This window comes from Exserohilum turcica (genome assembly GCF_000359705.1).
Source record: "Exserohilum turcica Et28A unplaced genomic scaffold SETTUscaffold_4, whole genome shotgun sequence".
Classification (NCBI taxonomy): domain Eukaryota; kingdom Fungi; phylum Ascomycota; class Dothideomycetes; order Pleosporales; family Pleosporaceae; genus Exserohilum; species Exserohilum turcicum.
The window spans coordinates 2,321,675-2,334,677 of NW_007360247.1; the positions used below are offsets into that span (position 1 = coordinate 2,321,675).

General features: G+C 49.8%; 6 protein-coding genes across 6 annotated transcripts in view; 3 read left to right on the forward strand and 3 right to left on the reverse strand.

The window, feature by feature from the left end:
• The window catches only part of SETTUDRAFT_93473 (uncharacterized protein), a gene marked incomplete at both ends in the record, with an annotated part of 7,346 nt that extends 5,706 nt beyond the window's left edge, over window positions 1-1,640 (reverse strand). The window contains 2 exons of the mRNA XM_008030467.1: window positions 310-909; window positions 967-1,640. Coding sequence (XP_008028658.1) covers window positions 310-909; window positions 967-1,640 — 1,274 coding nt within the window. The remainder of the gene's footprint in view (window positions 1-309; window positions 910-966) is intronic.
• A 762-nt stretch (window positions 1,641-2,402) lies between these two features.
• SETTUDRAFT_139287 (uncharacterized protein) lies at window positions 2,403-3,553 on the reverse strand (the record flags this gene model as incomplete). Its single annotated transcript, XM_008030468.1, has 2 exons — window positions 2,403-2,802; window positions 2,852-3,553. 2 exons carry the CDS (start codon window positions 3,551-3,553, stop codon window positions 2,527-2,529), a joined length of 978 nt encoding a protein of 325 aa, XP_008028659.1. The 3' UTR covers window positions 2,403-2,526.
• A 1,020-nt stretch (window positions 3,554-4,573) lies between these two features.
• Window positions 4,574-5,750, reverse strand: SETTUDRAFT_164515 (uncharacterized protein). The gene is made up of 2 exons (XM_008030469.1): window positions 5,623-5,750; window positions 4,574-5,566 (listed from the first exon to the last, which is right to left on the reverse strand). Exons 1-2 carry the CDS (start codon window positions 5,734-5,736, stop codon window positions 4,637-4,639), a joined length of 1,044 nt encoding a protein of 347 aa, XP_008028660.1. The 5' UTR covers window positions 5,737-5,750; the 3' UTR covers window positions 4,574-4,636.
• A 484-nt stretch (window positions 5,751-6,234) lies between these two features.
• SETTUDRAFT_139294 (uncharacterized protein) lies at window positions 6,235-8,296 on the forward strand (the record flags this gene model as incomplete). Its single annotated transcript, XM_008030470.1, has 2 exons — window positions 6,235-6,335; window positions 6,389-8,296. 2 exons carry the CDS (start codon window positions 6,235-6,237, stop codon window positions 8,232-8,234), a joined length of 1,947 nt encoding a protein of 648 aa, XP_008028661.1. The 3' UTR covers window positions 8,235-8,296.
• A 1,573-nt stretch (window positions 8,297-9,869) lies between these two features.
• SETTUDRAFT_33326 (uncharacterized protein) lies at window positions 9,870-10,376 on the forward strand (the record flags this gene model as incomplete). The annotated part of the gene is made up of 1 exon (XM_008029930.1): window positions 9,870-10,376. One exon carries the CDS (start codon window positions 9,870-9,872, stop codon window positions 10,374-10,376), a length of 507 nt encoding a protein of 168 aa, XP_008028121.1.
• A 669-nt stretch (window positions 10,377-11,045) lies between these two features.
• Window positions 11,046-12,377, forward strand: SETTUDRAFT_21692 (uncharacterized protein; the record flags this gene model as incomplete). The annotated part of the gene is made up of 1 exon (XM_008029863.1): window positions 11,046-12,377. One exon carries the CDS (start codon window positions 11,046-11,048, stop codon window positions 12,375-12,377), a length of 1,332 nt encoding a protein of 443 aa, XP_008028054.1.
• Window positions 12,378-13,003: the final 626 nt, after the last annotated feature.

Below are 13,003 nucleotides of genomic sequence, written 5' to 3' on the forward strand. Positions count from 1 at the left end.
AACTAACAAACTTTCTTAAGTTACTTTCCTTAGCCCTAAAAGAGCTCGCTGGAAGACAGCCCTGCTGTCTAACATCTCTTCCTGTTTACTAAACTGCTCTTCAGCAACTGGAGTCTGCTTTAAGCGCAGCTAGAAGCGACTAAACCGCAGCACAATAGCAGTACTATACAGAGAACACTCTCACTTTAAACAAATTGTACCTAGAACGGCCTCTGGCCAAAGTCTTACATAGTCACTGACTGCAGATAGACTCTAATGGAATAATAATAATAATAATAATATATGCCTCCGATGGCTGCAAATACAAACTGCACGCCGTTTCCAACGCTGCGCCGAGAGTCGCTTCGGAGGTTGTTGCTTTGGAAGGCGATGATGGTGGGGAGATTGGCATTGCAGCCGCTGACGCCTAGGAAGACGCCAAAGTAGCGAGCGCCGGAGTTAGAAGCGTATGCGACGATGAGAAGACCGGCAAAGGTAATGGCGGCGTTGAGCAGCATCCAGGGCATGCGGAGGCGTGTGCGGTCGGCCAGGTAGGCGCACCCTGCAGTCCAGAAGATGGAGGCTATGTAGGGGGGTGCACAGAGTAGGAAGACGAGGGCGGTGCTGCTGACAATTGTGCCCAGGATGATTTGGATAAAGTATGCAAAGGCATAGATGGGCGATGAGCACGTCAGAAACATCAGTCCGTATACCCAGAGCTCCCAGGTGGTGACGTGCTGGCGGAATTTGGCCCAGTGCAACCTGTCGGGGGTTGAGTCGCGGCGATCGCGCTCGATACGGTCGAGTATGATTTGCAACTCTTGCTGAGTGAAGCCTTGCATTTTGCCGCTTGCAAGCATCGTGTCTGGGAAGCCGATTACGAGAAAATATCCGACCAGCGCAATTCCAATGGTCGCTGCGCCTTCGATACTGATACACAGGTTAACACGGTGAGATATCGCGTGATGAATACATGTGTGTGCTCACATGAAAATCCAACGCCATCCCGCAATCCCATGAGTCCCATCAAGCTTCACGATAGCCCAAGCTAGGATATTTCCAAACGCAGAAACAAAAAGATTGATGAGATACCACCACGAGACGCGCTGCTGGATCTCAAAGCGCTGGTACCACGTACTCAGGAGAAACATACAACAGGGCAGGAATCCCGCTTCAAAAACTCCAATCAACATGCGACACACGACGATCAGGCGCCAGTCGCTGATGAATCCCATACCGAGCATGACAACGCCCCAGCTTACGGCTAGGCCATTCAACAGCATCTTGGGACCGATAGGGCGGAGGAGGAGCGTAGTCGGCATCTCAAAGAGACAGTATGTAATGAAGAAGACCAGCAGGGCGATGGAATACCGGTTCCCAATGTCGAAGCCAAGATCTTCGTTCATGCCTGCGACGCGTGCGTTGGATAGATTTACGCGGTCAAGCCCGGCGACAGAGTACAACAGTCCGAGGATGGGGATTAAGCGGTAGTCGACCTTTCGTAGCACCTTTGCTTCTATCCTTTTCTGGGCTGCGGGGATGTCATTTTCATGACTGTACTGAGCCACTGATTCGCCATGGGTAGTTTCTTCGTTTATGATCTCAAGTTGTTTGCGGTGTTCTTTCTCTGGTGAGCTGGATCGGTCGGTGTGTCGCGTCATTGCTACCCAGGGCGTTGCTTTGTCTCGCTATAAGACTTGGATTCCGGTCGCACAGGGCCTGAGTGGTCAGTGTGAGTGTACTTACTTCTGCGAAATACTGGATGTCAGAAGACTGTCAAGGTTGCTGTGATTGTATGGTACCTCCGGTTATTTCAAAGCGGATGAAAAAGTATAACGGCTGATATCATAAGAGCTGGAATCTCTCCAGTGTACAGACCAAGCATACGGGTATGCTCGGCGAAGCCAGGCTCATATTGGCCCTGTTTACACTGTGTGGGTAACCTTTGCCATTGCCACAATCAAGCCACCATCCCAAGGCAGCCATATTTATCCAATGAGATGCACTTGAACCATTTGAAGACGTTGATTTTAACAATAACACGTCGATCGGCGTCCGCTAAGGAAGTGGCTGCATGGAGGATTGTGGGGTAGGATATCGATATCCGAGACCGTGGTTTCGCGTGAGATCAGCTAGTGTTCATGTACGCATGGTACTCGCATAAGACTCTGCTCAAGAAGGAAATATTTAATCAGTGTATAGTCAATGGTTCTGGTCTGGAGATCTACTGTCGGTGATCTCCGGCCGTTGCAATGAACGCTAGCCCAGGGTCTTGTAAAGTGGGGCTATCTGAACTGACGTGCAACGATGACATCATACAGATTGCGTTAATCAACAGAACACTTCTCCATATACAAGAACAATCACGGCCAATGGCACAGCAGCAAAGATACTAAGAACACACATGGCAGAAAGCTATATTGGCGATTGCGAGATTACTCGAAACCATTGGTGGGAACAGAAACTTCCAACATCCCAGGTACATCAAACGTCATGTTGATCTATCCATCAACAAAAATGTTACCATAGCTACTTTGCCCTTCCCCATCATGACTCGGGGACTTCGTCTGCCCACGGAATACTCGACTGTGCGCCCTCTCTCTGCACTGTCATGGATGCAGCTCGATTTGCTTTGGCAATGGCAGCGTCAAGATCAAAGTCAGCACCCTGCGCCATGGCCTTCCAGCGCGCTACAGCAACAGTGTAGGCACCAGCAAAGGTGTCGCCAGCAGCGGTCGTATCGACGACTTGGACTTTGCGTGCTGGCACAATGACTCCTGGCTGGGATGAAGCTTGTTGCTTAGCTGTTTTGTAGTAGACTCCCTGTGTTTCCAGTCAGTGATGGTTCTCTGTTGATTAGAATGGAACATACCTCTCCTCCGAGTGTGATGATGACATTCTTCACACCCCTCGCAATGAAAACGGCTGCAACCTCATCCCAGTTGGTTGGCTTTTCGATACCGCTCAGAATCGCCGCCTCTGTCTCATTGACAATGAGGTGGCCGAGCCCCTGATACGCCTCTGCAGGTAGCGGCACTGCGGGCGCGGGATTGATGATAGTTTCCACACCCTTTTGGCGCGCAATCGCCATGTTGTGCAACACAACCTGCAACGGCAACTCGAGTTGAAACAGAGCCACACCCGCGTCGGCATCGACCAGATCCTTGACGGGCACCTCGCCGTTCGCACCGGCGTTGAACATGATGCGGTTCTCTCCCGAGCCCGTCTCAACCACAATGACTGCGACGCCCGTCTTCTTCCCCGGCAGAATCTCCACCCTGTCCGTGTTCAGACCATCGTCTCGCAATGCTTTCAAGAAGCCCTGGTGGAATTCGTCTTGGCCTACTGCTCCCACCATTCGCACCTCGACATCCGAGGCTTGCGAGGCGCTGGCTTGCGCTTTCGTGCGCGAGAGGCGTGCGCATGCTACGGCTTGATTGGCGCCTTTGCCGCCCCAGCCAATGTTGAAAGATTCGCTGGCGAGCGTTTCGCCGCCGACGGGGATACGCGCTGTGCGCGTGACAAGGTCGACATTTAGAGAGCCGATTACGGAAATGACTGCGGATTTGGACATGTTTGTTGTTGTTGTTGTATGCGTATGTTCTGTAGAATGAAGTTTTGGTGTTGATCAGGTGATGATGTAGTGTGGTGAGGCTCTTCGGGCCTTCCGAGGGCGCTAATCGTAGGCTAGCCGAGCCGTCGTCGGGATACTGCAGGAACTGTAGCTTCAACTGTATATTATAATCATCTACATGTTGTAGTTTACTTACGTGTTTTATGTTAGGGCTAATATTAAAAGAAGAAGAAAATTCATACTTATTATCTATACCAAGTACTTGAGATTATGTTTGTTCCCTAAATATATTGTATACCATGCCATGTTTCGAAAACCGCAGCAGCAGCACATGAAAATCACTGATGAAACAACCATTAGCCCTCCAACTTGGAGTTGCACATATAAACAATGACCAACACGCTCCTTGTAGCAGAAAAGAAAATCACATCTTGTTTTCCTCCTTGGCCAAGTCTTTTACAGATTCCTCGTCTTCGACAACCTATACTTTTCGTGTCAGTCGAAACACCCCCGTCGGAGACCCCCTCAATGGCATCTTAGTCTACGAGTCTGCCACGCTTATATCACCTCCTAGAGGTGATTTTGCTTGAGTTGCATATAAACAATTCCAGGGGCTGTAACAGTGCTGAAAAGAGGCGCAACTTTAGCTGTATATGTTGATATACGTCAGCTGACATGGACTTTTATCAAGATTTAGTAAAAGCTATGTTTTCAATATGTGCAAAGTATGATCGGACTATTTTGTATACAGTTACTAAAACTTTGTATTTTTTTCTATGAAAAAATCGTCTAGTATATCTAACTACAATTCACTATTTTAAACGTCTTACTATGTATCTATTCAATAAACAAAGGTAAAACTTGTAAGCGAATAAGTGTTACTCATTTCTCCTACTAGAACCCTACAAGACTGATTCTAGCATACAGCTAAAGCTGCAAGTAGCATCCATTCCCATTCATGTCGGCTTCACAAAGGCGTTTTTTTCTTCGTTTCACGGCACACCAAAACCATACAGAGATGAAAATAGTGAATTATGTAATATCTCATTACTCGTACCCGTGTTTCTCGTTTTTTTGATAAAATTATTTGGACCTCTTGTAGATCTTGCGGAGGAAAGCCTCGAAAATTTCCTTCTTGAGGCCCTCGCTTTCATCAATGTTGGCAATCTTTGTGCGCAGGTCGGCCACACGCTCCTCTTCCCACTGCTCGTAGAATTCCTTGAGCTTCAGCTCGTGGTACAGCTCCTTGACCTTGGCCTCCTTGTTGGCGTCCTTGCGGCCGTAGTTTTCCTCGAGCAGTTTGCGCTGCTCGGGGTTTACCTTCTTCAGAGCCTGGTTGATGAGCCACGAGCACTTGTTGTCGGCAATGTCGGTTCCAACCTTGCCGATGACAGCAGGGTCTCCAAAGGCATCAAGGAAGTCGTCTTGGGCCTGGAAATACTCGCCCATGGGGATGAGAATGTCCTCGGCGGTTTTCAGGTTCTTTGGTGTTGCGTTGCCGGTGTGGTGGAGAGCCAGGGCAACGGGAAGGTAGAAGGAGTAGTAAGCAGTCTTGTAGATGACGATGAAGGTGAACTTTTCCAGGCTGAAGTTGTCCAGGTTGATATCGTCTTCGGGGGCAGTCAGAAGATCGCAAAGCTGACCACACATGGTCTGGAAGCTGACTTCATGGAACAGCTCCATCATGTCGACGTAGCTCTTGTCCTGACGGAAATGCTTCTTGAGTAGAATGTAGATGGAAGCCTCGAGCATGAAGGAATCGTTGATGGCGAGCATGCCAACCTTGGGCATGAGGTACCAGCAGGGGCTTCCACGGCGCGTCTTGGAACCGTCCATGATGTCGTCCGAGACGAGGAAGAAGGCCTGGAGAAGCTCAATCATCCATCCCAGGAGAGCAGCACGGAAGTACTCTTCAGATGCTGGATCAAGCGTCTTGTTCTGGATGAGTGCCGTCGTGTCGACGACCGACATTCCACGGTTGCATTTTCCACCGACTGTGTTGTAGTTGAGCGACTGTGCCAGGCTGTAAGTATGGATACCCTGGCGCACGGCATGTTTGCGGAATGTACCTTTACAAACCAATCAAAAGACTGCTGGGGCAGGTTGTACTGCTTGCAGTGGTCCTGCACATCAGCGAGGATGCGCGGCCACACGCTTTCGAATTCTTTGAGTGTTGTTTTCATTGTGCTTGGAAATGCAGAGTTGTTTGCTTTTGCTGCAGCAATGTTGCAGGGCGAGGGGCAGAGATTAAGAGCGCGGAAGCGGTGTCGGGCGGCGCGGCTAAAGGTTTGGCCGCCCCATTAACTTTAGGCTGACCACGCCGTGCCTGCCATTTCCAGCGTGCGGCGATAATGCGATGCAGCAGTGCAGCAGCGCCGTGACCTTGATCGTAGCAGAGACATCCTTGCATATAAATGCAATACTGATTTCCAACAGATGAATTGCGGTGCGTGTGAGGGGAGCAGCTTGCATGTTTCGGTGGGGGCACTGCTTGTTGCAGAAGAGGGCGCCCCCACCCTGCCCTGCGTAGAGGCGGCCGGGCGCGCCAAGCGCCAAGAAAGGCAGCTCACCTACACGACGCGCCTGTCGTGAGTCGCATATCCACCGACATCACGCGAAGACAGCTCGGGGAATAACAAGAACAGGCCATCAGGCCACGCCCTGTTCTCCAGACAGCCGCCATGGGCGCATTATCGCAGGCCGACGAGGCCCAATTGAAGGCCCAGCTCGAGGACGCCGTCGTCAGCTGCACAGAACGCTGTCTCTACCACTCGGCCAAATGGTGCGTGCCCTGTTCCGCGACGACGGGCTGCTGTATATGCTGATGGCGACAAGGGCTGCAGAGCTGCTCGATTCCCTGCCCTCGGCCCGCGACGATGGCTCAGACACGGATGTCGACTCGCCCATGTCCGACGCCCATCCACCACGCACTCCAAACCCAGTGCCCAAGGACCCGACCGAAGCCCGCCTCGAGGCCCGTGAGGCGCACAAGTTTCTGCTCGCAAAGACCTACTTCGACTGCCGAGAGTACGATCGATGTGCCGCCGTCTTCCTCCCCGGGCCCCTACCCAAGGCTGCATCCCAGGCACCCGAGACGCCCACGTCCAAGTCGAAACAGGCAGCCAAGGCCAAGGCGACCATGTTTACACCGACAAAGGGAAAGCTGTCCAACGACACGGTCAAGGGCATCAGCCAAAAGTCGCTCTTCTTGGCCCTGTATGCCAAGTTCATTGCCGGTGAGAAGCGGATGAACGAGGACAGCGAGATGATACTGGGTCCACAAGATGGAGGTGTCACGCTAAACAAAGAGCTGCCCATGGTCTCGACGGTGCTCGAGGAGTGGTTCAGGGACCTTCCTAACAGCGGGCGACAGCCCCAGGGTTGGCTGGAATACCTCTACGGCATGGTACTGGCCAAAGGGAAGAACGAGCAGCTCGCCATTGACTATCTCGTCAAGAGCGTACACCAATACACGTACAACTGGGGTGCGTGGCAAGAGCTGCAGGCCCTACTCAGCACCATGGAAGATCTTAACCGCATTGTTGCGCGTCTGCCGCAGAATCTCATGACTTTCATCTTTCACGTCACATCCTCGCAGGAGCTGTACGTTGTGAGCGAGCAAATACACTCGTCACTAACGCAGATCCTCTCCATTTTCCCCACCTCGGCATTCCTAAAGACGCAGCGCGCTTTGCTGCACTACCACAACAAGGACTTTGACGATGCCGAACAGATTTTCTCGGACCTTCTCATATCCGATCCGCATCGCGTGGACCATCTAGACAATTATTCCAACATCTTATACGTCATGGGGATGCGGCCCAAGCTCGCATTCCTAGCCCAGCTTGCTACGGCTACCGACAAGTTCCGTCCCGAGACATGTTGCGTAGTGGGCAACTACTACTCGCTCAAATCGGAGCACGAAAAGGCCGTCATGTACTTCCGAAGAGCCTTGACGCTCGATCGCACATTCTTGTCTGCATGGACGCTAATGGGCCATGAATTCGTTGAAATGAAGAACACGCATGCGGCTATCGAATCATACCGGCGGGCTGTTGACGTCAACCGGAAAGACTATCGTGCATGGTATGGCCTCGGACAGACGTATGAGGTACTGGAAATGCATTCATATGCACTCTTCTATCATCAACGTGCTGCTGCTCTACGACCGTACGATCCAAAGCTTTGGATGGCCGTCGGACAATGTTTCGGCAAGGTCGGCAAAGTCATGAATGGGATTCGCTCTTACAAGCGTGCACTAGTCGCTGGTTCATACTATGACGGCGGTGTTGGTGCATCATTTGGCAGTGGCGAAGTTTCGGGACTTGGAGGAGGCGTCTTGGACCCGGAAGTGCTCTACCAAATTGCTTTACTGTATGAGCGCATAAACAACATGAATGAGTGCGCAGCTTACATGGAGCTGGTACTCGCACAAGAAGAAGGGCCCGAATACGAAGAGGCTGGGGCTGAAGGTGCTGGCGGCGTTGGTGTGACTGCTACAACAAGCAAGGCTAGATTGTGGCTTGCACGCTGGGAGTACATGCGTGGCATGTACCAGCGGGCAATGGAACTTGCAAACGAGTTGTGTCAAGACGGCGTCGAAGTCGAGGACGCAAAGGCACTCGTTCGTGATATCCGGGCACGTATGGAACGAGCCGGCGGAGACGAAGCGGATGGATAACCTTCTATACTTTGGGCATAAATGAGCATTTGCAGGCGTACAGGCATGATACCCAAGCAATCAAAACACTGAATCTCGAGTACGTATCATATATGTTATTACATTTTTACAACTGCGCGACTGCGTCGGTTCTTCACAAGAATATGGTTCTTGGTGGTGATCTTCTAGGATTGAATAAGTGTATAGGTTAGCTTTTCTTCAATTCACAATTGCTTTTTCGTAATCGTGTCCAAGGGCAACTGGTTGAGTTGAAGTTGAACTAACCGTATAACTCAACATCTCGTGTTTAGTGCTGGGATTTCCTGTAATCCATGCCGAGCCCTGTCTTGTATCTATTCCAGTTGCATTGATTTTGACATTCTTTAAAGAGGTATCAGACCATGCAGAGAGACACGCTGTGCATTATATGCAAGTTACCCAAGCTCCTACCGCTTTGGAATATGCAAAGCCCTCCGGTCCAAAGCCAATATCCACAGTAAACGTCTTAAATAAAATGTCTGAATTGCGAGTCTAAACGTCGATTGCAGAACTTACGCCTCCATGCCGAAGTGCTTTTTTTTGTTTTTACTTGACTTGGCGATAAGTAGGTAAGATATACACCGTCGGGCCGTTTACCTTGACAACGGGCACGGCACGGGTATGAAAACGCAACGGCCCGTCCCTGGATGCCGAGAATCCCAGCCAGTCAGCCAAGGAATCATTGCCCACTGATATGAAAATGGCGGGGTTTATGTTCTCTTTTTTTTCTGCCTTTTCTTTTGGTGTGTAGCTGAGTGGTGTTTCGCGTGATACTGATCCATTGTGAATGGAAAAGTTACTAGATAGTGATAATTTTGCTTCTGGTTGGCTTTCGGTGTTGTTGGTTTGGTTCGAAGCGTATGATTGTGGTGTTTATGTAGATAGAGAGTTTTCTGAGGCCGGAATTTAGAGTGAAATATGGAAAGTGACAAGGTTACGACAAGTAGATATAATGTATCGACCATCTAGCTCGTTCGACTTACATGTGGCAATTAGATTGAACACCCGAGTAAATGGTTTTGAGCAAGCTGTACTACGCTGCAACATGCTACATGTACCTTGGTGAAGTATAGCAAAGAACCAACGAAAGCCATGCATCTATAGCACTTCTGAACATTATAAATTCATTACACATTAGATCGCTTGCGCATACACTGTACCTGCGATTTGATGCATCATTCTGTTACCAGTGACGTTGTACTAAATGCTGATTGTTTTGCGTCAATATAGCTTACGTGTCCACGTAACGTGCGTTGGTTTCCACTTCAATTAATATCACTGGCATTTTGCATCATGATAAAACTTTCTGCTCACATCCCTCTTTTTATTATTTAAGTAACTTCCATGAGAAAGCTAGAAATTACGCTTCACACTTGTGCACCCCCTGCAAAACAAATAGCAATCGTACTCGTTCACTATAGTAAACTTCCGAAGTCTACGTGTATTGAAAACGGCCGATCTGACACGTCTACACGTTCTCATTCACAGCCAAGGGCCTATTAAACCTCGCTAAACCGTCATTCTTACTTCCTCACTAAGCCTGCAAAAGCTATCCAAATCCTGTGACATTTCCAACAAATCTTCACGAGAACTCAATCACCAAGCAAAACCCCAAACATGTCCAGGGCATATCGTAGTCTAGAAATCGACAGCTACACGCACCCCTGGTCAGTATACCAAGTGAGCACCGGTTCCAGTCCCGAACTGTACCGCGTCTCGCACGAGATTCAGGATGAGCTGCAGTATGGAATCATCACGCCGGCCCAATCCAGAGCATTACGCGCAACACTCGCGCGCATCGAGCTCGTCCTCGAAACAAGAGAGGAAGCACTCAGATCGCGGCCCCTGATCAATTTCGAAGCGCCACCACCACGCGTTTCGCCCGTCCTCGCACCCAGGTCAGAACCTCCACCGCAGTACGTTGTCGAGACACGAGCTCCGCAGAGAGAAATCGTTACTGTTGCACAGCCGACTGCGCGGTCGGTCGTCGTGACGCGCGGAGAGGGCCCCATGCATATCATCAGGTACAATGAGTATGGTGTTTTGGTCGAGGACCGTGATGAGACTGAGGAGGAAAGGGAGGAGAGGGAGTATCAGGAGTGGAAGAGGGCGAATCAGCTATAGGGATTCGTAAAGGCCGCCAATCGAGGGAATGGGTTATGTGAGATGAATTGTATAGGCAGAATGTAGAATGTATGATATCGAGATATGGAAAAGGCGAACCTAGTCTGCTTTGTGACACTACGGATTCAATATGCTTGTTTGATTCCAACTTGTACGTGGATTTTCTATATTTATTATCATTCTAGAAATGACTTCGTGTATGGGAGATTGCATATCTTCTCCAGAATGCAATATCTCGTTGAGTCTTTGTGCAGCCAGCCCAGCAATGCGAGGGTCAGTTTCAAGTTGCCCTGTTCATTTCAGTGCACATCTATCCATTGCCCATGGAAGTCTTTACAGCTCAGCCATGTGAAATTTACAATATTCAAGGAGAAATTTCGTTTCGAAAGCCGAATATAGACATCTCGTGGGTTTACACGGTCGGTTTATCGAATTTCAATGCTTACGTTATCTCGTGATGTACTGTGAATAGTCCCAGTCTTCTTATACTACGCAGGAAAACATATCCCCAATCAATGTTAAAATTCTAAACCTCTTCACCGAAAGACTACGCTTGAATATTCACTACCAACTTCTTCAAAAACCCACATCTAGCACCCATCTTCCTCCAACCAACCGTTCTCAATACCCAGCGCTTATCATTCCACATTCGACTACCAACCTCCCACCATGTTCCAGAGTATGTTTAGTATCCTCAAGCCGCAGCGGCATCCCATGTGCAACAGCTACCTTTCCAGTCTCGACGACGATTCACTGGTCGAAATTTTCAACAAAGTCCTCTCGCACTTGCTGCGATGCCAAAACTCCGTCTTGCTCAGAATAGCACCCGTCGACTGGTTCAATTTCATGATCACAGTCGATCGGATTATCAAGATCCTCATGGCACGCGGCTGGAGCATCGGCACAATCATGCCCGAGTCTGCGAACCTTTCCTTTTTCCAGCAATCGCGACAGACGCTGTATACCGAGCAGCCACAGCTGAGCATAGAGTATCAAGAGGCTATGCCGTCCCAGGAAATCATCATTCACCAGCAACGAACACATATAATCTCTCAGCAGCCAAACTCCCTCATCCAAGACAAACACCCCAGCTTCCTAGAAAAGCAAGAAACACAGCGCGAAAAAGACGAAAAAACGCTAAGCAAGTACAAAGACGAAGCAGCGCGTGTGCAAAAAGAAGATCTAGAACGCGCATACCAAGCCGCTGAGCAAGAAAAACAAGCCAGTATCCGCAAACTCCAAGTAGCAGAGGAGGCAGCAGCAAGGGACCGCAGAAACGAAGCCGAGACAGAGCACAAGCAGCGACAAATCGACGAGCTGAGACGCGAAAAAGCAGACTTGGATCGCAGGATACGCGAGCAACAGATGCAGGCTGAGCAGGATAAGCGTGAAGCTGCGAGGAGACGAGAGGAAGGGGAGCGACAGCGCCGCGAAGCTGGTACGATAGAGGAGGAAGAAAAGTGGCGCCAGATAGAGTACGAAAGGAAGCGCACGTATGAGATTGAGCGCGGCACAGATGAGTATAGGGACGGTAGGGCGCAGCGCGAAGAAAGAGCGAAGAACAAGGCATCACAGCACCCTTCTTACATCAAAGATACATGTAGCGTGCACACCACACAAGCAACACTACAGCATGAGCTTCGTACAACCCATACACTCCCCTCCTCCCCCTCCTCCCCCTCATCTTCCTCATCCTCATCCTCATCCACCACTCTCCACCGCGACCCCTACAAACTCCTCGGCCTCCTCTCCCGCTCCGCCACGCCCCTCCTCGACATCCGCGCGACACGAACCGCACTCATGCAGATCCACAGCGCTCGCCTCGCCTCGAGCAGCGCCTCCGAAGCGCACAGGAAGACCTCCAGACGACGCATGGTGGAAATCGAATGGGCGGCAGACATCCTGCTTGATAGCGAGAAGAAGCGCGCGTTTGATGAGGCGGGGGCTGTGTTTGAGCATGAGAGGAGGGCGTGGAGGGACAAACGTAATTCTGTCATCTAGACGCATTTGTGATGTTGACAAGGACTGATGATGTTGGGAGTGGGGGGGGGGGGTTTAGCAGCAATGCTGGGGCTGGCGAAAGTGTAGCAAAGTACATAGTCTAGGTGTTGCGCGTATATAGACTTGATTCTCACATTACTTACTACTAAGTGCCAAAAAAACCCCTCCCCCCTTTTCTATACGAGGTACATATATGGAAATGAAAATGCTATCTCATATATAAATGATTGAAACATACCTAAATACACTACTCACCTATTTCCACCGCGCAAAGCAAAGCAAAGCAAAACAAAACAAAACAAAAACAAAATAACCCCTCTAATCTAATACACCCCATACCGCTGAGTAACTACATCTACATACCTCGCTCCCCCTGCCCGCTGGTCCAAACATGGCCATCCCGATGTTCGAAAGCGGGAGCAGGATAAACAGATGAGGTAAGTGATCATGTTCACATTGCAAGACCAAGACCAAGACAAGAAGGTCAAGTAGCAGTATTTGTAAGCCCACAAGATGCGTGTTCAAAGTAGGGAACGCGACTTCACAGACAGCGAAGCAGATGATAGAGTATGTGTAATCGAGTTTTTTTTTTAAAAAAAAAAAAAAGCCTCGTGATTTCCCTTGGA